Source organism: Myotis nattereri (assembly GCF_964212035.1).
Source record: "Myotis nattereri genome assembly, chromosome: 7".
NCBI classification, from domain to species: domain Eukaryota; kingdom Metazoa; phylum Chordata; class Mammalia; order Chiroptera; family Vespertilionidae; genus Myotis; species Myotis nattereri.
Window position 1 is genome coordinate 71,411,832 of NC_138082.1, and position 27,346 is coordinate 71,439,177.

Here is a 27,346-nt window from a genome sequence, read left to right on the forward strand (position 1 = left end):
TTAGATCCTGGAAATCTGCTTTGAAGATAATTTTCTTAATTTTTTAAAAATTATTTGTTGTTTAAAGTATTACATATAGTATTACATATGTCTCCTATTTCCCCCATGGACCTCTCCCCAGCCACCCCCACCCCCAGCACATGCCCTCAACCCCCTAGTGTCTGTGTCCATTCCTTATGCTTATATGCATGCATACAAGTCCTTTGGTTGATCTCTTACCACTTCCCTCCCTTGCCTTCCCTCTGAAGTTTCAAAGTCTGTTCTGTGCTTCCCTGTCTCTGGATCTGTTTCTGTTCGTCAGTTTATGTTGTTCATTGTATTCCACAAATGAGTGAGATCATGTGATATTTATCTTTCTCTAACTGGCTTAGCATAATGCTCTCCAGTTCCATCCATGCTGTTGCATATGGTAAGAGTTCCTTCCTTTTTACAGCAGCGTACTATGCCATTGTGTAGATGTGCCACAGTTTTCTGATCCACTCATCTGCTGATGGGCACTTAGGCTGATTCCAAATCTTAGCTATTGTAAATTGTGCTGCTATGAACATAGGGGTGCATATATCCTTTCTGATTGGTGTTTCTGATTTCTTGGGATATATTCCTAGAAGTGGGATACCTGGGTCAAATGGCAGTTCCATTTTTAATTTTTTGAGGAAACTCCATACTGTTTTCCACAGTGCCTGCACCAGTCTGCATTCCCACCAGTAGTGCATGAGACTTCCTTTTTATCCACATCCTCGCCAGAGCTTGTCATTTGTTGATTTGTTGATAATAGCCATTCTGACAGGTGTGAGATGGTACCACATTGTTGTTTTGATTTGCATTTCTCGGATGATTAGTGACTTTGAGCAGGTTTTCATATGTCTCTTGGCCTTCTGTATGTCCACTTTTGAAAAGTGCCTACTTAGGTCCTTTGCCCATTTTTTGATTGGTTTGTTTATCTTTGTTAAGTTGTATGAGTTCCCTGTAAATTTTGGAGATTAAACCCTTATCAGTGATAACATTGGCAAATATGTTCTCCCATGCAGTGGCTTTCTTGTTGTTTTGTTGATTGTTTCTTTTGCTGTGCAGAAGCATTTTATTTTGATGTAGTCCCATTTGTTTATTTTTTTCTTAGTTTCCATTGCTCAAGGAGCTGTATCGATAAAGATATTGATGCAACATATGTCTGTTATTTTGCTGCCCATGGATTTTTCTAAGATTTTTATGGTTTCTTGTCTTATGTTTAAGTCTTTTATCCATTTTGAGTTTATCTTTGTCTATGGTGTAAGTTGGTGGTCTAGTTTCATTTTTTTTTTTGGATATATCTGTTCAATTTTCCCAACACTACTTATTGAAGAAACTGTCTTGCCTCTATTCTATGCTCTTGCCTCCTTTGTCAGCTATTAATTGAGCATAATGTCTTGGGTTGATTTCTGGGTTCTCTGTTCTGTTCCATTGGTCTGTATGTTAATTCTTGTGCCAGTACCAGCAGTTTTGAGAACAGTGGCTTTGTAATATAGCTTGATATCTGGTACTGTGATCCTTCCAACTATGTTATCTATGTTATTTTTTCTCAATATTGCTGTGACTATTTGGGGTCTTTTTTTATTTCACATGAATATTTTTTCATATGAGCATAATTTTATTAGGTAAGTAAATATGATACATATTTTATATTGCATCAAGTTTGCATATATTTTATTTGAAATTAATGGATAAAATACTTGTATTTAAAGAATTTATTTTTTTGGTGAGAGGTGGACTGCAATTAAACAGGCTGCCTTAAATATGAAATTATCTTTAATATTGTTTTCTTCATAGAGCATGATTAGTCTTGTGTTATTGCATAATTAACATTTGTTTCTCCTATAAAGTGTTGCTGTTATATATTATTTAGTCTCTTTCCCTAGAGTTTTGATGTGCTTTAGCAGATGAACTAATTTTCCAAATTTTCAAATCACTGCCTTTTTAGGACATATACCCACATACATTGATGAACATGCATATGAATGCAAATGTCCTAAAGGCTAACAAAGTAGTAAACAGCATAGAAATTTTGGGAAAAGATAATATGTATATACATAGGTTATAGTTTCTGCCAGAAGTTAACAAACTAAGGCCCTCTGGCTAAGCTTAGCCTTTTGCATATTTTGGAGATAAAGCTTTGTTTCAACATAGCCATACTTTGTGATCCACATATTGTTTTATGGCTGCTTTTTGCTGTAATAGCAATTGAATAGTTACTATAGAAATATTTACTATCTGGGCTTTTACAGAAAACAACAACAATGAAAACAAAAACAAAAAACTTGCCAGCCCTTGATTTAGTGGAGAGATAAGCATATACTGATAAAAATATATGAATATATGTCACAGACAATTAGCAATAGGAGTGTTAATAAGAAATTGCCTAATGCTTTGTATAGTCAATAATTAAAACTAATATTCAGTGATAGAAGAAATCAGCATTTGATGATTAGAAAATGATTAGTAGGAGAAAAATGAAAAGCTGGTTCTGCACTCACCACCAGGGGGTAGACACTCCGACCAGTAGGTTAGCTTGCTGCTGGGGTCTGGCAGGTCGGAACTGGGCAAAATGGACCAGACATGCCCTGGAGCCCTCCAGTGGTCCATCCCTGGCCCCAATTGTGTACTGATGGGGTCCCTTGGCCTGGCCTGCACCCTCTTGCAATCTGGGACCTCTTGGCAGATGTCAGAGAGCTGATTTTGGCCTGATCTCCACAGGCCAGGCTGAGTAACCCCACTGGTGCATGAATCCGTGCACCAGGCCTTTAGTGTGTGTATGTATGTGTGTGTGTGTGTGTGTGTGTGTGTGTGTGTGTGTATATATATATAATTAGAGAATAATAGTCCATTTTTGCATGTGCCTAATGTGTATATAGGAGAAAAGTGATAGATGAGGATGGAAGATGCATTGGTACCTTACAAAGAAAGATTGGCATATTCTGTGCAGTACCACAGTGTGTCAGTGACATGAAGGTTATTTAAAGATGATGAAATAAATCTGTATCTTGGAAGAGGAGGGATTTAAAAATCTAAGGAGAAAAACACATTTTAAAGAAAGTCTGACAATACTTGACAAGTGATTAAATGTTGTCACAAAGAGAAGTGAACAAAACAATTTGAAATTAAAATGTTACAAGTTTAAAAGACTGATAACATCTTTAACAAAGGGAAGGTAAATAGGAACAGAAAGTAGAACAATCTGGCTAGTGTAGAGGGACATTGGGGAAATGGTGGGAGAGAAGATTGAGATTTTGGGAGTTGGACAGTGGGAAACCATACGAGATTTGTAAGCTAGACATCAATATGATCAAGTCTGTGTTTTAAAGCAATAACTGTACACGATGGGGAGATATTATTAGGTAGTTAGTGCAGCAATTAAAGCAAGAGTTGGAGAGATTCTAAATTAGCCAGTGACCATAGAACTGGGGAGAATAGCGTACAGGATTAGAGTACAGACTCACACTCCTTGGTGCAAGATAAACATGCAAATTGACCGTACCTCCGCTATGCCCAAGCCACACCCACCATCCAATCAAAGTGACTATATGTAAATTAACCCAAGGGGGACCCCCATCCTGAAGGGGCTGTGGCCAGCCTGCAAACAGCCATCAGCCCCTCACCCAGGCTGGCCAGGCACTCCAACGGGACCCCCACCACTGATTCGGGACACCCTTCAGGGCAAACTAGATGGCGGCTGGAAGCCATGGAGCTGGAGCAATCAGGAGGCTTGGTTGCCCCGGCGATGGAGGAAACCAAGCTTCCTGCCTGCCCTGGCCATATGTAGCCTCCACTCTAGGCAACAAAATTTCAATTATAGAAGATAAATAAATCCCAGATACCTGCTTCCAGCCAGCCTCCACTGGGAGCTTGGGTGGCTGCGGGCTGTGGCCAGCCTGCAGACAGCTATCAGCCCCTCACCCAGGCTAGCCAGGCAACCCAAGGGGGTCCCCCATCCTGAAGGGGCTGTGGCCAGCCTGCAAACAGCCATCAGCCCCTCACCCAGGCTGGCCAGGCACCCCAACGGGACCCCCACCCTGATTCGGGACACTCTTCAGGACAAACTAGCCAGACACCACCCATGCACCAGACCTCTAGCCTATATAATAAAAGGGTAATATGCAAATTGACCCTAACAGCAGAACGACTGGGAATGACTGGTCACTATGACACACACTGACCACCAGGGGGCAGATGCTCAATGCAGGAGCTGCCAAGCAGCAGCAACTTTGCAGAATACCCTCTCACACTCTGGGACCCTTTGGGGGATGTCAAACTTCCAGTTTTGGCCCAATCGCTGCAGGCCAGACCGAGGGACCCCACCTGCCAGAGGGACCCCACTCACTCTGCCGACGCCCTTTGAGCCCTGGCACTGCCTTAGGTGCAGCTGGCTGAAGAGGGACCGTGGGAGGTTGGCTCCAGGTCATGTCTGGCCCGTTTGGCCCAGTCCCCCACCGCCAGTCACCTTCTAATTAATTTCCTTTCAATGTGCACGAATCATGCACTGGGCCTCTAGTTTTAATATAAATCAGTGTTGGTAAATGTTTCCCTCCACGTCCCACGTGATTCAAGGTTCAGGACCTGGAAGAGGATCCACACACAAATGAAAGAGATAAGACACGAGATAATTTGGGAATATTGGGGGCCAGGCGGGTAAGTCCAACTCAAGAGGAAAGACTTCCACTGGTGCTCAGGCCGTACCAACCTTTTATAGTCAGAGGTAAACAGGGCAGTGGTCACCATAGTTACACAGTTCTTGTGAGTTTCACTTGTTTTGACCATAGTTATACTTCCTGCACTTCCCTCAGCCCATTAGCTTCCCAGATAAGATCTAGGGAGTGTTATAAGGTCAAGTGTTATAAGGGGCTGTGGCCAGCCTGCGAACAGCCATAAGCCCCTCACCCAGGCTGACCAGGCACACCAACGGGACCCCCACCCTGATTCAGGACACCCTTCAGGGCAAAGTAGCCAGACCCCACCCATGCACCAGGCCTCTATCCTATATAATAAAAGGGCAATACGCAAATTGACCCTAAAAGCAGAACGACTGGGAATGACTAGTCACTATGCTAAGAGGACTGTGCCCTCTAAGCTGGGACTTGTTTGTGACTTTGCCAACAGGTCAGTCCGAGGCTTACCCCTATATCAGTTCCCCACAAATCAGGGAGGAGCACTAATCCCTGCTTTATAGTAAAATGTGAGTACAGTGAACCAAATTCCTTAATTTGGTAATTAGAATAGGTAGCTGTTCAAATGCATGTTTAGAAATAAGCTTTAAAAAGATTTAACAGCATTATTTCAAAGTGAGAAGAAATTCAAGTTAAAAGTCTGTGGATTTTTTATGCTGTGAAGCAGAAAATATTGTGAATATTACATTACAGTGTTATCATTAACATAGATATTGGCCTACAAAGTCATGGTGATTTTTTACTTTAGTATATATAGAGGAATTCAATATCATTTATTTTAAAAAGCATTTGGCCACAATTATAGAGTGTTGAGAAGAGCTGGTATGATTCTCAGCTAAAAATAGTAATGTTCACAGTGAAATCCAAGTAACTCTCATTGAGCGGTCATGGATCATGCTTTTAATGTCCTTGAGAGGAATAGTATTTTTATGTCAATGCTTTTAAACAAAGTTATCCTCCTCCTTCTTCTCTCTACTCTCTTTTCTTGTCTTCATTCTTGCTGCTTTTCTTCTCCTTTCTAATCCTCTTCTTTTTTCAAGTGTTGAAAACTTTGAGTTTTCTCTTTCTATCTGCCACAGCTAGTAACCCTGCCTCCAGGTATCTAACAGTACTGCAGCAGGGCCTTTCTTCCTTCTGCCACCTCTCCTGCAACACTTCCCTCCTCAGTAACCTTCAAATCTACTCTTGCTTCTCTGACCTGCAGTCCCTTGGGAACTCCGGTTGTATTAGGTAAAGTTAACAGGGAGGAAAGCAGAATATTGGCACTCTGTGGGATATAGGAAGTTGAGTAGTTATCTCTATACCTTAACTTCCACTCTTTTCTAACAATCTTTGCTCTTAATTAATTTTCTTAGAAAAATGTTTCTGAGTCTTTAATTTCCTTTTATTTATTTATATTTTAATCAAATGTAAAGACATGGCTGTTTTGTATTATCTTGAGGGAAGGGTAGATGCTAACGACTACCCAAAGCCACGTTGAATATCTATCAAATTCATTTAATTTCTCACATCCTCTACAATTGTATTATAGCCTATTGATTTTTATTCTTTGTGTTTTAATACTCCACAGGACTGATATTAACTACTCTGAGCAATAGGTCCACCTGTTAGAAAGATATAATTAGTTGAAAATGAAACTTACTACTGGGATCAGAAGATGTAACACTTTTCTACAATTTTCTACATTTAGCTTGGTCCTAAAATCTTTTTTTTAAATTGATATTAAAGAGAGAGGAGACAGAGTGAAGAGAGAGGGAGAGATTGACCTGTTGCTGCACCCATTCATGCATTCATTGATTACTCCTTGTATGTGCCCCTACCAGGCATCTAACCCACAAACTTGGTGCATCTGGATCACACTCTAACCAACTGAGCATCCGGCCAGGGCCTAAAGTCTTTATTCTATTAGATAGGCTCTAGGAAAAGGTATTTAAGAGAATAGTTGTTGATCAATTGAGATTAAGATCGTATAAAAAGAACATGATGACAGACCAAGAAACACAAAAGAATAAGAGAATACCATTGAATTTCAACTTTTAATATTCGATTCTAAATTTGAATATAAGTTATTTATACAGTAGAACTTAGTATTTGTATATGGATCAGTTAATACAGGAAATAAAAAAAATGAAGAAGCAGTTGTCTTAAAAATGAAGGCAGACAAAGATTACTTTACATTGGTCCCCTGATTCAAAAAAGAAGAAATGGCCTGAAGAAAGGATACATATGTAACAACAGTTTCCTAGGGAAGCCTTTAACAGTGGTTGCTAGGGCAAGAAAGGAATCTAAGGGTAGATTAGAAAAATAACAGCATCCTTCAGCACTCTAGGTGCTTGGATTATAGTCTACTTGAGTTTATTATATATTAAATTTAGTAATTATTTCCATTTTTTTTCTCAGACTATATCCTTAAAAAAATAAACTTTGCTTCTGAGGCAATACGATGCATGCCATTCATCATAGAGGGCGTTGAAGGGGTTATCTTCGTTACCCTTGAGAAGGAAAATGTGTTTATTAATGTAATTACTGTTTATGATTGTTGTATTGTCATATTAATCACCCTAGTAATGGGTGCTAGGTAGGGAACTTCACTTGGAATCATTAAGAGAAGAACCCTTGTCCACCTTAGGGGTTCCTTAATTTATTCTTCCTTCTGCACTGTTCATATTTCACTGTGTAATTGCAGCTCCCAATCCCTGTGCAGCCAATGCTGGCCGAGGCCCCTGCTCTCACATGTGTCTGATCAACCACAGCAGGAGCGCTGCCTGCGCCTGCCCCCACCTGATGAAGCTTTCCACAGACAAGAAGACCTGCTATGGTGAGTTTCCTAAAGTTCCGACCTAAAACTCAAATGGAATTCTCTCAAAGTGTATTAGCATTTACATTTCCCGCAAGGTAGAGCAGAAGAGGTTTTTAATGTCCTGAGAAACATGCGGGGTGGTCTATTTCTAGACCATTGATGATTCATCTACTTTTGGGGAGAGGGACACATTCTTAAAATACGTGATGCTCCGCACTTTGCTGTTTAGTACCTTATTCATTTTTTCTTGCAACTTTCGCATTTGGTGTGTTAGCAGAATTTATCTCTACAAAGCAGGGAGCCTTGTACGTGAAAGTGCATTATCAGAAAATGATGATGTCAGGAACCCGCATAACCAAGAGGCACATAGCAGCGCTGATCTCCACCTGCTCCTTTACAGTCACTTCTGCATCATTTTGTGGGGATTATTAACTGGAAGGGGGGAAATGAAGAAAAATATATAAATTTAAAAGGTTTCTAAAAATATTTAAATAATTACTTCAAGCCCATAAAAAGGTAATAAAATGTGTGAATGAAAATTATACTGTGGTGTTTTTTTCTGGTTTGTTTTACTTTAATTTTGGTTAATCTATCTATTTATTTGCAAAGCAATTACTTTTAAGGATGGCAAGAATGTCCTCACAAAACCTTAATTCAGGAATTTAGGCAAATGTGGATTTAATTGATTTTATACAGTTACTAGAGGCCCGATGCACGAAATTTGTGCAAGAGTAGGCCTTCCTTCCCCTGGCTGCGGGCACCAGCTTCCCACCGGCACCCATACCCGGGCTTCCCTTGTAGCCCTGGCTTCATCTGGAAGGACATCTGGTCTAATTAGCATATTATGCTTTTATTATTATAGATAATATGTCTCAAATAACAACAATAACCCCACAGCCAACAACAAAAGAATAAAATATCTGTGACTCCTCTTTCTACTTAATCGACTAATATTTCACAGATTCAATGCCAGATAGGTGCCTATGGAAGTAAAAATGATACAATGCCTCACAATATTAGTACTGCGGATTTACAGAAACTTATAACAAAGCATGTGTTAACATTATTTGAACCCTAATTTTGAGAGGGAAAATTTAAACATGATTTTTAAAATGTTTAATATAGTCAATATATAATATAGCAAAAATGTTCATTCAATAATAATGTAGCAAAAATGTTCTTAGATTCCTTCAAAAACCATTTAATGCAATGCAATATTTGTATAATTATACATAAAGATAAAATGATTGTTTAACAATTGTAGAGTTCATGCATTTTAGCAAGTTTGTTTGAAATTGTAAAGTCAAATCAGTTACTGAGAATTTATTGGCATTTCTAACTAAAGAAAAATGATGACAACTTATTTTATATTTGTTTCTATTAAACACTTTAATTTAAAAATAGATAAATCATTTCTGCTTTAATATGTCCATCAGATCATGATTATGGCTTTATTGTTTTAAAACCTATTAAGTCATCAAGTACTATTTTAGAATTCCAAGACTGCTTCAAACTTGCCAAGCTTATAAGAGAAAAGCACTTATTTCTATTTCTTTTCTAGAAATGAAGAAATTTCTTCTTTATGCAAGGCGTTCTGAAATCAGAGGAGTGGATATTGACAACCCGTATTTTAACTTTATCACGGCCTTTACAGTCCCTGATATTGATGATGTTACTGTGATAGACTTTGATGCATCTGAAGAACGTTTATACTGGACAGATATTAAAACACAAACCATTAAACGTGCTTTTATTAATGGAACTGGACTAGAAACTGTTATTTCAAGAGGTAAAAAATTTTCACGTTACAATTTTTAAAAAATGTGTTATTCACTTAGCAATTAGCACAAGGCTCTTCTGTGCTCTTTCCCTATTATCCAATTCTATGTTGTTAATTAAGTTGGAACTGATTATTCAGGGATTTAATAACATGCTGTGTCCTAACAATCGTGAGATGTTATAATTATGTTGCACATAGTGTGATAACTACAAATCTAGTTTCACAAGAAGAAAAAGTTCCAGAACAGATCTTCTTAAAATGTACAGATTTCTAAATAAACAGGTTAAAAGACTCCTCTTTGCTAATGGGGCATAGTTATATTTGCATAAAAGTATAAGTTATTGGGAAGGGCTGGTTTCTCCCTCTGACTCAAGTTTATTATCAACTTTCTTTTGCATATCATTCTATAGAACTAGACTACATAAATGAGATAGGGAACCTGGTCCTATCCACCTCCCGGTCCAACAGGTTGAATCATAGGTTCTTGGTAAATATTGTTGGATTAGCCATTAAAAAAAATAATAACTTTTCCCAAAGGAGAAAACATAGCTGAAGTGAGACATACATATAAATGTAAATATTTAGCATTGAATTATCTTAATCTTTGCTTAAATTTTGGTATATTGTGATTTCTGGATCAGTTATTACTTCATTGAGGGAATCTTAATTGAGCATCTGCTGTTTGCTATGACTGCAAAATGGGAAAACAAAGACAAACAAACAAACAAATAAAAAAGTGTTTCTCTTCAGTTTCGTGACCCCAAGCATAATAGAGAGATTTGGAGGAGGATGGAGAACAGGATAATCAGTAATCCATATAGATATTTTAAACTCCTATGCTTTGAAGCATACTGAAAATTTTAAAATTAGAACTTATTTGAGCAATAAATCAATCTTTTAAAGAAAGCAGTAAGTACAGGTTTTAAAACCACAGTGTTTTTCAAGAGTTTCCACACATAATACTAAAAGCTGGCTTGAGTACCACTAACACACTTTTTTATTTATGCTAGCTCTCAGGTTAGTACTCTTAAAGCAAGGTGAATGAATTGGTTATAAGCTTGTTCAAATATTTATTTCAAAATTGCCATAAGAGAAGAACCTTTAAAAAAAAAAAGCAAATGCAAAGATTTCTTCTTTTGCAGAATATTTATCAGGGAACATAGTGAGATAATCATTGTTAGATTAGATTTAAAAGACTGCCTAGGTAATGGTCATTACAAATCGCAAGAGACCAGTTAAAGGGCATTGGTGCCTCCCAAAACTGACAGTCTGATAAAAATTTGTTCCAACACTTTTTAAATATTCCCCCAAAAGCTCTGTTAATTTTATAAAGTAATAAAGATTCTACTTCAAAAAAAAATGGGGGAACAATTTTCTGTCTCTAATAACAGATTAGTAACTATGAGTAATTTGGTGAGTTTATCTTTGAGAAAAATCACAAGGACTAAATTCCGTTTAGCAGACTGTATGTATAATTCTTAAACAAAATTTAAGCAATAATATTTTCTCACTAATAATACATATATATTTTTAGGATCAATAATAATTAACTCTGTCATTTTTACAAATATTGGTATATTTCCCATAGGGTAAGTAATTGAAGAAGGGCTAGTATATGAATAGAATGGAGCCCAGAAGGAGAGGGATGTGTTGTACAAACTGATGGAACAAAAGAAATAGAAACTAAATCATGCCAGCCTTTATGGGATAAGTTGTTGATTTTTATGTTAATACTGAAAATAGTGAGAACCAAGGAAGTCTTCTAAGGAGGGTGCGGCTACATGATTAGCTTTGCCTTTGGAAAAGGTCATAATAGCTATTATGTTTAGTAGAGATTTAAGAGATCAGGGGTGGGTTGGTAGGTGAGCAGTGAACTTCCCAAGAGAAGCAAGTTGGTCGGTATAGTGATTTTAGTAAGAGATGATAGAAGCCTGGACTAGAGTGCAAACACCAACTAGAGAGATGTGGAAAGATTATAGAGATATCAAAGAATAAAAATACAAAAGTAGTTCAATTGAATATGAAGGTTGAAGAAGAAGAGCAATGTAGAAGCATCATTCTCTCATTTCTAACCCCAGAAGTTGCAAGGCGTTCCTTTTTTTTCTGTCTTCTACAGAGAAACCTTTTTTGAGGACTGATATATCTTTCCATTAATAGAACAACTTAAGATGAACTTTTGACAGTTCAGCTTCTGAACTCATCAAAGTCTCTCCTTCCTGCCAATAATTGTACTTTATTGTATCCTTTCATCTTTTAAATTCCCTGTGAGTGACTCTCGGACCTTTCTCTTACTTCTTACATTATTGGCCTCTGTATTTTCTTACGTCTAGCCTTCCTCTATTGGACATTTTCTTGGGATACTTTCTTTTCTACTTTCTCTTCAACTAAGTCTAATGTGAAACCATGTTCAAAAATCAGACCCCAAACCGGCCTTTATATTTTCCCCCAAGCAGAGCATTTTCTGAGGAAATCACTGGGGCTCTTTAGGGATAGCTTTCATGACGGAGACTGGAAACATTTTGCTTGCTTTGCCATTCTCCATATCCTGAAACACTAAGCTGTCCTTACTTTCTGTATTCCCCACATGAGCTATTTGTCAGAGTGGTTTTTGTAGGTACACTTTGTGTAAGGATAAATACTAATACATGACTACAGGCACATTCATTGTCTAAATAAATATCTATGCACAATTATATCATATATATATATATATATATATATATATGTGTGTGTGTGTGTGTGTGTGTGTGTGTGTGTGTGTGTGTGTGTGTATTTGCATCCTTACAAAAACAAAGGTAATTTTATTCTAAGAAGAAATGAATAGCTATAACAATTCCTGGCAAATGTTCTTGTTAATAGACTGAAGCCCTGCTTTCTGGGGACAATTAATTCTTATACTTGAGTGTAACCGAATGGCCCAAATATTTCTTAGTTATCCATGTTCTAAGGTATATTTTTCCAGTGTGACGAACGACTTAGCTGGCATTGATGTGACAAATACCATTATCTCATTTAATCTTGAAAACCTGTTATTAAAATTATTTCAGTTCTGTAGGTGAGAAAATTTAAGTTCACAGCAGCTAAAACTCTGCTTCAAATGAAAGTAAGGGCTAGAGACAAATTGACACTTAGGATTATATGTTTAGAGCTTCCGTCATCATCACCCTATCTAATAATAGAGAAACATGGTAATTAACCGTAACTTCGCTACCCTTCCCATTGGCTAATCAGCGAGATATGCAAATTAACTACCAACCAAGATGGCAGCCGGCAGCCAGGCAGCTGAAGCAAACATGAGGCTTGCTTGCTCCAGTGATGGAGGAAGCCAAGGTTCCCCGCCTGCCTCTGCCGGCCTCTGAGTTGCACTCTAAGAAACAATGTTGCAATTATAGAAGCTAAACAAACCCTAGAATCCTGCTTTCAGCCAGCTGGGTCTCAGAGCTGGAATTGCAACAGTGTTTCAATTATAGAAGCCAAACAAACCCAGATACCTGCTTTCAGCAGACGAGGGCTAAGAGCTGGAGCTGAGCCTCAGGCTAAAGCCAGCTCTCAGTTCAGTGACAGCCATAGAAGGTAAATAAATCCCAGAATAAAAAAAAAAAAAAAAGAAAGAAAAAAAGGAGAGGTTGGGAACTTCAGTCACCCGCCAGCCTGAAAACGACCCTCAGCCCCTCACACAGACTGGCCAGGCACCCCAGTGGGGACCCCTACCCTGAAGGAGGTGTGACCAGCTGCAAACAGCCATCATCCCCTCACCCAGGCTGGCTAGGCACCCCAGTGGAGACCCCCACCCTGAAGGGGGTGTGACCAGCTGCAAACAGCCATCATCCCCTCACCCAGGCTGGCCAGGCACCCAAGCGGGACCCCCACCCTGATCCGGGACACCCTTCAGGGCAAACCAGCTGGCCCCCACCCATGCACCAGGCCTCTATCCTATATAGTAACAGGGTAATATGCAAACTGACACTAACAGCAGAAAGACTGGGAATGACTGGTCACTATGACACACACTGACCACCAGGGGGCAGACGCTCAATGCAGGAGCTGCCCTCTGGTGGTCAGGGCGCTCTCACATGGGAGGAGCTCTGCTCAGCCTCAAGCCAGGCTTATGGCTGCCAGTACAGCGTTGGTGGTGGGAGCCTCTCCTGCCTCCTCAGCAGTGCTAAGGATGTCCGACTGCAGTTTCGGCCTGCTCCCCGCTGGCAGGTGCACATCCCCCAAGGGCTGCCAGGCTGCCAGAGGGATGTCTGTTTGCCATCTTAGGCCCAATCCCCCTGGGTAGCGGGCCTAAACCAGCAGGTGGTCATCCCCTGAGGGGTCCCAGACTGCAAGAGGACACAGGCCGGGCTGAGTCCCCCCCCCCCACCACCACCACCACCAAGTGCACAAATTTTTGTGCACCGGGCCTCTAGTTATTCTATAATAAGAGGACTCAGGACTTCATCCTAATTCTCTAGGAATTGTCTTTTTAAGATAGTCCCACAGTTCTATTGCCTCTTGAGTACTGTGTACTGCCCAGAATAATACCTTATTGGATAAAAGGTTCCCCCCAAAACTCTCAAGTATTTCTTGTAATTGACATAGTAAGAAAAAAAGAAATTAATATACCTTAGATTTCCTAATAGAAGTTAGGGGTAATATAGACTTTTTAGATTTGTATATTTCATTATTTTATTTTATATACTTTTTATTCCTCATACAGTGCTTTGAGGCAAATGCTACTTTCTGCTCTTAAAAATGAGAAAGCATTTTGTTCAGTTTACAAAACAGAAAAGCTTTTATACATCCAAGTTTGAATTAGGCCTGCTGAGTCCTACACTATCCTCTTTTTCACTAAGTTTCCCTTTCTTTTACCCACAAGGAAACTCAGAAAGGTGGGGAGCTGAAGGGTTAATATAATGACAAGGTTTGTGCATTACATGGTTTTCCAGTGTTCCCTTAATATACACGCGGTACACTCTGCAGAGCTCATCTAATAGTACCTGAGTGAAGAGTAAAGGTTAGATCACATGCTTTCATTGTTTATTCTGAACTATTAAGGAAAAGCTTTCAGAGGTATATTAGCAGCTTTATGAGATTCCAGACCATTGTCAATAGAATCACTTTTTTTTTTAATAGGAAAAGACCTCTGATGTATCTGGTTATTCTAGGGACAAGTATAAATTGCTTGTCTTTGAAAAATTAAGGACTCAGTTTTAGGCAAGTGCTATTACTATCTGAATGAATTAAAGAGTTAGGATGAGTTAGCCAGAAGTTAAAATGAATAAAAAATGAATATGAATTTGAAGTGTACCTGTTTATTTCTATAAAGAATATTCTCTTATGTGCTAAGAAATTATCATATAATCATATACTTTTCTAAATTGCAAAAATATAAGCCATTTAAAACACATATTTTGATCACATTATGTAAAATTTAATTCCCAATGTAACTTTGAATCTAATTGGACCTATTTCAGATTAGATTTCCATCAGTACTAGAAATTGTTATCTACTTTTGCCAACAATTGTTTGTCAGTAAGTACTAAAGATTCATTCATTCCCTCTAGTTTGCAAGTTTAATTGTACCCGGTAATAAAAATGCTTAGAAAATAAAAACTATTGTGAAAATTGCCCCAGAGAGGATGAAATAAATGAAAACAGGTCAGTAATAACAGTGAGAGCTAGATTTCAGAAACAGGCTATGAATTAAAGTAGAAAGTTTGGAAGGGAAACATCTGTTGTTTTGCCTATTCCCGAATAGAATTTTCAATTTTTACTTTTATGCAGAAAGCCTGTTGGTGAAAGAATGTCAACATCTGTGATTTTTTTTACAGGAAAAGAAAGTCAAAAATGACACATAAATGTCGTTCCCTTGAGAACTATGTCTCTAGTCTAGAGCAATAGGTGCTAAATAAGAAATAATTCTATGTTTATTCATTACCTTTTAGTTTGAAGCATATAAAGGCTATTTAATTTTATTCCATGGGCTTTTTTTTTTTTTTTTTTTTTTTTTTTTGCTTTTATTTAACACCATATCCTGAATTCTGTATCTGGGACATTGAATGGATTGGACAATGGCTATTATTTAACTGAGACAGTCCATAATCTCAAGGCTCTTCATATCTGATGAAAGAATGAGCTAAACAATTAACTAAATTATAAGGATAAATGAAATGAGGCATTTAATATGGGTGTAAACCACTTCTCACAGGGAGCACTGAGTTCTCAGGGTACATGGGATTACCAAAGTTCCCACTTAGGAAGTTGTAGTCTACCTCGGCCTTGGGGGGAATGGTAGTAAAATCAATCCAGGTTGAGATGTCGGTAGGCACAAATGCCTGGACACTTCAAAGAAGAGGGAGTAGTTAGGGGTCTTTGGACCTTGGAGGAGAGTAAAGTAGAAGGTTAACATGATGGCAGATTACAGGAGGTCTTATAACAGGGGGAGGAGCTGTTATTATTATTTTTTCCCCACAAGGTAATGGAGAGCCCCTGATGACTTTTACAGATGTGTGCAGGTAATTCAGTCTCTTTGGAAGATAAACCAGGTGGATACCAGGAAGTTGGTTTGGATACGTGAGAAACCATACGTAAAGATACAAGTAGAAAGTTATAGAAATGTTCTAAATCTGAAATAAAAATTAGACTAGAATAATGAGAAGTATAAGAAGGTGTGGACACCAAGTGTATGGCAGTTGTAGAAGTAATTAATCCTGATGCTGGAGTGAGGTGAAATTGACCAGATAGTTGGAAAGATGTTGGGGACATGGATCCAGATGGGAATAAAGGAAGGAGGCTTGCTTTATCATCAGTAAGTTGGATAGGAATAATTATAGGTTAGGCCATTAAGAGATAGCGAGATTATATGAAGTTAAACTTTTGCCCCTATAGTCTCTAGGAAAAAAAAAATAAAGATTTGAGATATTTGTTAAAACTTACAAAATCAAGAATTGGGAGGGTATAAAATTAGGGTGAGCGTAGAAGGCTTCTGAAGTATTTTTAATGTTCTATTTCTTAAGCTGGATCATTCATTTATGGATGTATTATTAATTTGTATAGCATATAAATTAAATATATATATATGGAGAGAGAGAGAGAGAGAGAGAGAGAGAGAGAGAGAGAGAGAGAGTTGGAATCTCCTTTGAAGGCATGCCTCATTTCCTGTAGAAAGTGTTTGTGCTCACCCTCAAGATGCTGGTGTCAGTAGGTCCAGTTCATAGAAAAAACATAAATAAGAGAATTGACAAGCAGTTCTTTTGCATACAGAATTATCTACATGCTAACCAATTTTTGTTCTTATTCCTCACGCCTTTCATCTTGGGCCTTCCTTCTGTGATCATTTCTCTTCTCTCTGAATTACATCTTTTAATGTTCCTATAGTTTAATGATAATCTATAATCTGAAAAGATATTTAGCCTTCATTTATGAAAGATACTTTTAAAACTTGTGGTAAAATACATATCATAAAATTTATCATCTTGACATTTTTTAAACATACAATTCAGTAATGTAAGTCCATTCACATGAAGACTTCATCTGGCAAAACTGAAAGTCTATACCCATTAAACAACAACTCCGCAGTCCATTCTCCCTCCAACTCCTGACAACCACCATTCTACCTTCTGTGTCTAATTTGTCTACTCTAGGTGTCTCATATACGTGGGGTCATTTAGCATTTGTCTTTTTGTGAATGGCTTACTTCACTCAGCATGAGGTTTTCAAGGTTCATCCATACTGTAGCATGTGTCAGAACTGCCTTTCTTTCTAAGACTGAATAACATTTCATCATATGCGTGTTTCACATGTTTATACATACATTTGTTGTTTGACATTAGCATCATTTCCTCCTTTTGGCTATTGTGAAAAGTGCTAAGATGAACAGAGGTGTACAGATATCTCTTTGAGACTCTGCTTTCAATTCTTTGGGGTATAAAAGTCATACACTACTTAACCATGGGGATACGTCATTAGGATATTTCATCACTGACCAGACATCAAAGAGTGTACTTACACAAACCTGGCTGTTATAGTCTACACTGTAATTGTATGAGATATCCTTTCACAGGACTGGTGGTGCAGTAGATTTGTTTGCACCAGTACCCACCACAAACATGTGGGGGTAATGGTAGTGTGAGCTCTGACTTAAGCTTTGATTGCTGAACACACCCATTTCAAAGAGGCATCCCCTTCTGGAAAGCTATCTTGAAGGAGCTCATTGCCAGCTGCACAACAAGATAAAGAATCAGCCCACCTCTCTGTGCGAGGCTCCTTTTGGAGATCTTGGTGGATTTCCCTAAATGGTTAGGGTACTTTTTTTTCTATGCTTGTGCTTTAAATTCTCATTCTTATGTTTCAAATTCACCAATAAAGAGTGAGTCCTTGAAACTCAAGGACCCATCCCTGATCCCCAAAAAAGTGGAAGCCCAGGACCCTGTGTGCAGTGCGCTCTCCCCACCAACCTTACTGTGTGCCTCCTGGTGTGCACTGGGCATTTCTGAGCCTGTAAGTCATAAACTTTTTTACTTCAAGGTTTGCTAATGGTTACTGCTCAAGGGTGTCTTACAACTGGAATAAGAACCCAAAGGGTCTGTGCAGTTGCAACATTGCTTTAGGGAGGGGAAGTGCCTGTGGAAAGCTCGCCAGGACCCAGGTGAGTGCCTTCAGGCATTTGTATCCAATAGCATTACTATCAATAGACTGAGAACAGCACAAAATAGCAATGCCTTGTGCCACCACGTTAGACGGCTATGATGTCACTGTGGCTAAAATGTCACTGGGTAACAGGAATTTTTAGCTCCATTGTAATCCTATGGGACCACCTTCATATATGCGGTCTGTCCTTGACCAGAATGTCATTATGCAGTCCTTGACTTTTTACCCAAAAGTGGAATTGCTGGATCATAAGGTAATTCTATTTTTAATTATTTGAGGAACTGTCACACTGTCTCCCACAGAGGCTGTACCATTTCACATTCCTACCGATAAGACACGCACGTGTTCCAATTTTTTCAAATCCCTCTTAGCACTTGTTTTTTTTCTAATTCCTTTTAAAAATTTGTTTTGTTGTATAGTAGCCATTCTAGTGATGGTGAGGTGGCAACTAATGGTGGTTTTGATTTGCATTTCCTAATGATTAGTGATGCCGGGCGTCCTTTCATACTGACGTTTCTGTATCTGTTTTTGGATAAATGTATATTCAAATCCTGTGCCCCTTTTTAAAGAAAATTATTTTGGTGTTTGTTGTTATAGTATAATAATTGTGTTGACTATAAATTCCAAGTTCAGAGTTGTTTTTTTTCCATCTTCTCCAGATATCATCCCACTACCTTGTGGCATCCCTCATTGCTGTATTGAACCTCCATGTTTACCTAATTGTTATTCCTTTTAGTCTTTTTTCTCTTCTTTTCTCTTTAGCTACTTTTCATGTTTTATTTTTCCTCATGACAATGGTTTTTTTTTTATTTAGCCACTAAGAGTCTTGTGCCTCCTATGAGGTCATGTCCTTCATCAACCTGGAGAGAAAACAAAAAACCCTCAGATGTTCTCTCTTACCATTTTCTCTAACCAGTCTCTGTACCCCCACCTTTAGAAACTGACTACATGTGCAAGATAGTTCATGGTAACCTCCAATTCCTCTGATCGTTTTATTTCTCTGTGTTGGCTCTGGCTAATGTCCTTCGATTTGCATTGCAGTTCACTAGTTAATCTGCCTAAGCTGCTAGTTAATGCCCCTGATACTTTTTTTTTATATTGTATTTTTAAAACTATGTAAAAGTTACTTTTGGTTCTCATTTATATCTTATGAGAATTTTAAAAGTAAATTAATGCACCTTGCTTATTATTTCAAAGCATATTTTTCTTTTAAAATATCCCACTCATTTTTCTTTATCTTACACATAATACTTTAAAAAACATTTTATTTTAAAATATTCTCCTTTTGGAGCAGGCCAATTATTTTTCCCCAGTGACCTGTCACTGAGGATTTACACCCTTTGGATAATACCTGAGTGTGTCCTTGTTTAGCTCTCCTACTCTTTGTGAGTTTAAGGTCTGAACCCTCTGAACTGAGCAACTAACTACAAATCCATGAATCCCTAGAGTCTCATTGCAAGGTTTTGCCCCTATGGCTACACAAGCCTCTGTATTGTCTTTTTTTTTTTTTTAAGATATTTTGATTTCAGCTCACACATCTTAAAGTTGTAGATTGTGCATGTTATGAATGTACTCATCAATTCATTAATGATATTTATTTTGAAGGTAATTTGTATATATTTGAGGATGAGAGCTATAAAGATAAATTAGCAAGGACCCTGCCCTCAAGAAGTATAGGTGATAGTAGTAATATGTCAGCAAATAACTATCACAATACATTGAAAGACATTGGCCAGAGAATTCCTTATAGGTTGGAAAGGACAGGACACCTTTGGAAATCTGAAAGCACATCAGTATGATTGACATGTAAGGTAATTGTTAAAAATAGTGAGAAATGTGATTGGGAAGGTAGTTATATTCAGATTAGATAGAAATCCAAGCTAAGGAATTTAGACATCACTTTCTAAGTGGCTGGAAGCAATGGAATACCATGGGGCAAACAAAGGTCATGATCCAGGGCTCTCTAGTTAGAAAAATAACCTGGCAGCAGCTAAATCAACTGCTTGAAAGAGGAAAAAGGCTGGATGCTACTGTGGTATTAAAGACAGAAGTAGATTTGGGAGAGCATGAACCATATAATTGGCAAGGACTAAACAGGTATTAATAGATTACATTGGCTAGCGTTCCAGTTTAACAGTGTATTGTATTCTCTAGGATGTGATTATGACTCAATCAGAAATAAATTTTGAGCAATAGAGACAACCAAAACAAAAAACAAAAAAACAAAACAAAACAAAACAAAAAACAACCACCAAAAAACAACACTACTTTGGGTAGCCATGTATTTTAGAGGAAATAAAAACTAATTTCATTATTCTTGCCAATACCAAGCAATCCAGAGTAAAAATACAGAAGATATTAAGTCTTTGGATTGGCAAAGTAGCCTTCCACCCTGCATTAAGGTACACAAATACATATCATATAATAAAATATTCACAGAAATCCTTTGTGTTATCTATAATTAGCCTAATCTATATATATAAAATGGCTAATCTGCTAAGTGTCCATCTGTGTAATGATGTCACATAGCAATTCCTAGATTCCTCTCCCTAGCGACTAGTCTCCTTGCATTTTCTTCAGCCCAGAAACACGATTTGCTTTATACCCAGGTAGAAACATTTTACACTGTAACCAAATGTCTGTGAAGCATTTTCCCATGCCTCATCTCATTTGATCCTCACAGAAGTCCTGGAGGAGATAGATAAGAGACTCGGTGGAATCCTATTTTCTTTTCATTAGCCAGAAAACAGAGATTTAGAAAGCTTAGAAACTTGAGCTGACTGAAAAGAACTAAGAAATGGTGGACCTTAAAAATGACTTCAGGTTTTCTCACTGCACAGAATATAGTCAAACACTGCTGCAGTTAAATATTTTACCCTTTGTTCTCCCTGCGTGATCTACAATATTAATCTGCTTCGTGTTGATATTTACTGCTGTGTTGCTGACAGGTACCTGAAGAGAAGTTGGTATGCTTCACTGGGCTGGAAAAAGTTTAGCTACATCAGAAAGTAGGTCTAATTAAGCGAGTTTATTCTATATATATATATATATATATAAAAGGCTAAGTTGACTCGCGCATGTGTGATACATATAAAGCTTTTGTTGGCGCTAATTGCATGCATGTGTTTCGATCTGCAATTGTCAATCGTGAATTTGGTTGACACTTCTATTATAGAGAAAGGGCAAATAGCAATATTAAAACATTTCTTCTAATTAATTTCCTTTCAATGTGCACGAATTCATGCACCAGGTCACTAATTTTCCTGTAAGAGGCCAAAATTTATGTGACTTGTTTAAAAACAAAATACAGGTACACAACCTAAAACATGAAGCCAGGTCTCATTATAATACTATCTATCTCTCAGCAACCAATTAACTCCAGAGAGTGAAGGAGAATGAGGAATAAATATTCTGGATGGGGCAAATAATGAAGTATCAGACATGGCAGATTGAGCTTTACAGAGGTGTTGTATTACTTTCTTTTCTTTCTCTCTCTCTCTCTCTCTCTCTCTCTCTCTCTCTCTCTCTCTTTTTTTTTTTAGAAAAGAGGGAAGTGAGTAGGTTAAATAAAAATAAATTTCAAATTTTGAATTTAGAAATGAAGTTCACATTCAAAATCCACCAATATACCAATAAATTAATGATGAAAGGTAAGTTGCAGAATGAGAGGGTGTTGATTAGAGTTACTGAAACCTGAGAAATATCTTCTAAGGGCACCGTCATTAAAACTTATTTAGAAACAATTCAAGGATTTTTGAGCAGGAAAGTCAGCGTGGTCGACATTCCAGGAAATCTGGTGTGGTAGAGGTCCCCAGGCCAACACTACACTTTAGAGCTGACCCAGAACTGCCAGGCCTCTGTGTATTGTTTTGCTCTGTTTAATTTTCAACGAGTTGGCAAGTATTGCAATCTGGAGTCTTCCTTTTCAGGTGCAAATCTAGCTTTGTGGCATTTTTTGAAAATGTTAAATAGGAAGATGTAGCAATTCGATGAGGTAAGTAGCAGTGGCTATGAGGTTCTGGAGGCACTTAGATTGGAGCCTCTGCTTGGAGCAGTGTAGCCGCAAGGGGGAGCTAGTTAGAACTTTCAGAATCATGCCTTGCACCACACCTGCTGAGTCAGCATCTTCATTTAACAGTCTCCAGCTGTTTTGTAAACTTGAGTAACACAGATGGGTCTAGAGAACTCAGAAGGTACATTCCGCTAACACATTTTTTAAGTTTTGCAAAATCAAGGCAAGGCCAAGTTAGAGTTATAAAATGCCTCAGGTAGGGGGCTAAATGGCCTACTTTATATGTTAATATGCTGAAAAGATTTTCTGTATCTATCACTGTTAAGACTTTATTTTAATTTATTTCTTTAATTAAAATATGCAATTGTATTTAAGCCTAAATTCCATCACTTTTTTTAAATGCCTAATTGAATAATCAAGGAATAACAACCCAAATATTCATATTGGCTATAACGTACTGAAACTTAATTAGATTTCAGTAATTTCTGTAGAATCCACGATGGAGGAATGTTAAAAAGGTTTTAGATTCTTTGTTCATATCTGAGTCGGTTAACTTTCTATTTTGAAGGATGTTCAAGTCTATTAATTCTTTTAGGAAAGTTGACTTGTTTTATTTCATTTCAGTAACAAATTGGCACTTAAAACATAAAATAGCACATTTGTTGATGCTTCACAAGTACTTTCTCCTAGCTAGAAAGATGTGCTACCAACTGGAGAAGCTATTACTCTAATTTGAATTTCGTCACCTTGGCCCATAGGACTGCAGCTTGTTTCTGCTGCTAAGTGTTTACTAGTGAATCATGGACTGTTAGTGTAATTTCAATGCTAATTGAGGTGTCAGGTTTCAAAACGGCTGCGCAGTAAGACATTAAGGATTATTCATGTTTTAAGAAGGGCTGATGAGGGATTGCGATTAGAATCTTGTACATTTTTAGCTAACAAATTACAGTGTAAATTAAAATTTCCCTGAGACAGAAAATAACTTATTTGAAAAACCGAAAGAATGAGAAACTTCATTTACTTTTAATTTTCTTTTTCCTGTTTTGTAGATATTCAGAGTATCAGAGGGCTAGCAGTGGATTGGGTCTCACGGAATTTGTACTGGATTAGCTCAGAATTTGATGAAACACAGATTAATGTGGCAAGACTAGATGGATCTTTGAAAACCTCAATTATTCATGGAATCGATAAGCCACAGTGTCTGACAGCTCACCCAGTCAGGGGGTAAAGTATGATTATTTTTTAAGTTTTTCTAAAATTTCACACATCTTTGCTCTGATTTTATATAAAAAAACACTTTATCACTTTGTAAATTATATAATTGTCTAACCAGTATGCTGTATACCTGAAACTAATATAAAATAATATTCAATATCTACTGTACCTGAAAATAAAAAATAAAAAAATCTTAGTCTAATTAAGGGGACACGTATATGTTTTAGAGTCAGAAAAGCAAATGTGAATATGGAAATTGTAAAAGGGATCCCTGGTTAGAGATTTTTGTTCTTTGCATAAAATCAGATTCTTATACATTATTATAAAATCTCATTAATTTTTATTTTTAAGGAATCACAATTTTTAAAATGCATGAAACAGTCAGTGATTTATTTTCAAGAACAAATTGTTGATAACATTTACCACATGTTGCTATCATAAATAGATTAGACTCTCCCATTTACTGGTTAGTCAGCATGTACCCACATAGAAAGCTTGTGTAGGGCTAAAATAAATTCTTTCTTCTTAGCACTTTCCATGGGAATGGTTGAAATGACAGTTCCTTTCTAAGATGCCTGATTTATCAAAGCCAAGATAACTCAATATTGATGCATTACTTTTAATGGGAAGAATTTACTGTGGTCCTAGTTAAATATTCAATTGTGAATGTAGGAGGTAAAAAGAAGTGAGATAGAAAATTATCCTTCAGTTATAGGAAAAAGCAAGAGTGATGCCTTCTTCCCAGGCAAATATGAAGGTTACTATAAGCAAGTGGCTCTACAATTTGGGACCTTCCTATAAGAAATTAATACTGGGCTAAAAATTTACTTTAACATTAATTTTCTTCTTTCATGTATATTTCTAGTCAACGAGCAGATATACATCTAATATTTTTAAACCATATCTTTTCTGAATTAAGGAAACTTTACTGGACAGATGGAAACACAATCAACATGGCAAACATGGATGGCAGTAATAGCAAAATTCTTTTTCAGAATCAAAAGGAACCAGTGGGTAAGTTGTCTTTTGAATAATCACTGCAGTTTCTAATATGATAAAACTATATTATGCAATCAATCTCTGCTCTAGAACCTGAAAGACAATATTACAGATTAGTAATAGAAATTAAATTAGGAAATTTTCAATCTTATTACATTCATTGGGTCTATGTGGGGTAAGGAGAAAGCAACCTTTTTATGGATAAAAATAAAAGCCTTTCGATAAGAGTCATTTTACAATAACTTAAGCACTGGAGTTGCTTAAAACTTAATGTAAGTAATAAATACCTTATTTTCACCAGTGAATGTTTGTGTTGCTACAGTGCCAATATATTGTACTGAGACTTCCCCATCATTATTGTGCCATTATTAATAGTTAGAATGATTTGAGGTTAAGTTGTTGCTATTTTATTTTCATTCACTCTCAGCTATGTTCATTTAGTTTGTTTTTTTACCTTTGCCAACCATTGTATATTATTTGTTAAAACACCATCATTTTCTTTTTTTTTAAAATATATTTTTATTGATTTTTTACAGAGAGGAAGGGAGAGAGATAGAGAGTTAGAAACATCGATGGGAGAGAAACATCGATCAGCTGCCTCCTGCACATCTCCCACTGGGGATGTGCCCGCAACCGAGGTACATGCCCTTGACCGGAATTGAACCCGGGACCCCTCAGTCCGCAGGCCCACGCTCTATCCACTGAGCCAAACCGGTTTTGGCAAAACACCATCATTTTCTTTTCAAATTATAATCACTCATCCCTCATAATTTCGAATGTTTCTTTGAGAGGCAAGAATTATCATATTGCTTATTTGTCATCTCAGAATACCTTTTAAAAAATCTGTAAATGAAACTGGATTTTGATATTATGTTAAATGTGAAAAATGATGGAATATACAAAAGAAAATAATTTTGAATTGGATATAGTATAGTTTTAGTTTGGGAATAAAATCAATACACCATGACGTTTTAAAACTTTTTTTTCAGTTTTAGAAATGTGGAAGTACACTTACTTAAAGTAGGTTATTTTTAATAGTGATGATTTAATAAAGGTATAGTATCAACAATATTTGCAATAAATAATTTTTTCATATATAAACATCTGATATAAAATGATACTTTAACAGCTCTTTTCCTTGGACTGTTCTAAAATTTGATACACAATTGAAATACAAAGTAGTGTTAGGAATTAAAGGTAAAATGAAATGCTAACATTTCTGTGTGGAAGATGATAGAACAAAAGAAACAAGGGCTCTAAAGATTGGGAGCCATACAAATGACTTATTTTGAACTAAACCAATTCAGTTAGCACTTATCTGGAGTTATTCAGAATATTTAAAATGTAAAAATGAGTATGCTGGAAATAGCACGTGCAAATAAAGTCCTTATATTGTAATGTAGTAGCTTTAGGTTACATGCTTGTTTCTTTAATGGGGTGAACCTTATCTTCTTTAATGCTCAATATCCATTTTTCTGCTCAAAATAAGTTAAAGAAAAAAAACTAACAGCTTATATAAGAAAAGTTTACAAGAAAGAAATTAGTGTTGCTACTTACACTTTATACTTGGTCCCTCAGGTGTTACGTGCCCAATGATATTTTAAGCATATATAGATGAAGACTCGACCTTTAATAACAAATATTAGATGTCTACTCCATGTCAGTTATTATTATACTAGAAGCCCATTGCAGGAGGATTCCTGCAAGAATAGGGCTTCCTCGGCTGATCGCACTGCCAAGCCCCGCCTGCCCAGGGCCGCACACAGCGGTCCCATGGGGCTTAGGTGGCTCTTTCACTCTGCCAAGCCCCGCTGCCCAGAGCCGCTCACGGGGGTCCCAGCTGGCGACGGGGCTTAGGCGGCACATGGGGGCCCGGATGGCAGTTCGCACTGGTCTGCCCTGCCTGCAGTATGCAAATTAGCTGCCATCTTTGTTGGTGGTAAATTTGCATATCATGCTGATTAGCCAATGGGAGGCATAGCGAAGGTATGGTCAATTACCATGTTTGTCTACTATTAGATAGGATTTGAAAATTACTTTTAAATGAATCCAAAGTCACAATTTTTCATTTTAATTTGTGCAAGATACACTATTTTACCAGAAAAAACCCTACAGAATCTTTATTACAAAGTACACCTTAATTAGAATTGTGTATGTCTTTTGACTTAGAAATTTATTGAATAAACAGATTTTTTAGTGTCAGATTTCTGTATTTGATGTATTGATAAGAATTTGACACTATCCTGCTCCTAAAGGGTGTCAGAAACTAAATCATTTTAGATTTCATTAAACTTAGTGACCTTGGGCAAATTACTCTTTGCTCGTGGTGCTGGCTTTTCTCATCTGTAAAATCAAGAAAAAAAAATATCTATTTTATAAAGTTCTCATGAGAATTGAATGAATAAAAGTTATGAGGAGCATGTCTGGCCTTTAATAGTAGAACCTTAAACAGAAGTAATGGAAGATATATTGGGTCCAATAGACTGGAATATGAATGATTTGATTGTCTGTAGTATTAAGAGTATAAATGAATTCAGTAAGAATAATCATAGAATAGAATTCCTAGAAATCTAGCAGAAGAATACATGTTTTATTTTACAGTTTAAAATTCAATACTGTTTCCCTTTCTGATAGTTCATTATCGGTGCATAAAAATGCAACTGATTTCTAGATATTTATTTTGTATCCTGCTACTTTACTGAATTAATTTACCAGTTCTCGTAGTTTATTGTGGGAACTTTTAGGATTCTCTACATATAGTATCATGTCATCTGCAAATAATGACAGTTTTCATTTTTCCTTTCCAACTTGGATGCTTTTTATTTTTTTTATATATATATTTTATTGATTTTTTTACAGAGAGGAAGGGAGAGAGATAGAGAGTTAGAAACATCGATGAGAGAGAAACATCGATCAGCTGCCTCCTGCACATCTCCTACTGGGGATATGCCCGCAACCCAGGTACATGCCCCCGACCGGAATCGAACCCTGGACCCTTCAGTCGGCAGGCCGACGCTCTATCCACTGAGCCAAACCGGTTTCGGCATTTATTTTTTTCTTGTCGGATTGATGTGGCTAGGACTTCCAGTACTATGATGAATAAGAATGGTGAAAGTAGACATCCCTGTCTTATTGTCTAATTTGTTGGCATAAGGGAAATGCTTTCGATTTTGCGCATTGAGTGTGATGTTTGCTCTAGCTTGTTATATATG

The 27,346-nt window shown here is 37.2% G+C and overlaps 1 protein-coding gene across 2 annotated transcripts in view; it reads left to right on the forward strand.

Annotated features, from left to right (window-relative positions):
- The window catches only part of LRP1B (LDL receptor related protein 1B), a 1,698,272-nt gene that overhangs the window by 1,120,186 nt on the left and 550,740 nt on the right, over positions 1-27,346 (forward strand). For both annotated transcript variants that reach the window (XM_081095916.1, XM_081095917.1), the window contains exons 28-31: positions 7,381-7,512; positions 9,056-9,283; positions 22,970-23,144; positions 24,055-24,149. In XM_081095916.1, coding sequence (XP_080952042.1) covers positions 7,381-7,512; positions 9,056-9,283; positions 22,970-23,144; positions 24,055-24,149 — 630 coding nt within the window. The remainder of the gene's footprint in view (positions 1-7,380; positions 7,513-9,055; positions 9,284-22,969; positions 23,145-24,054; positions 24,150-27,346) is intronic.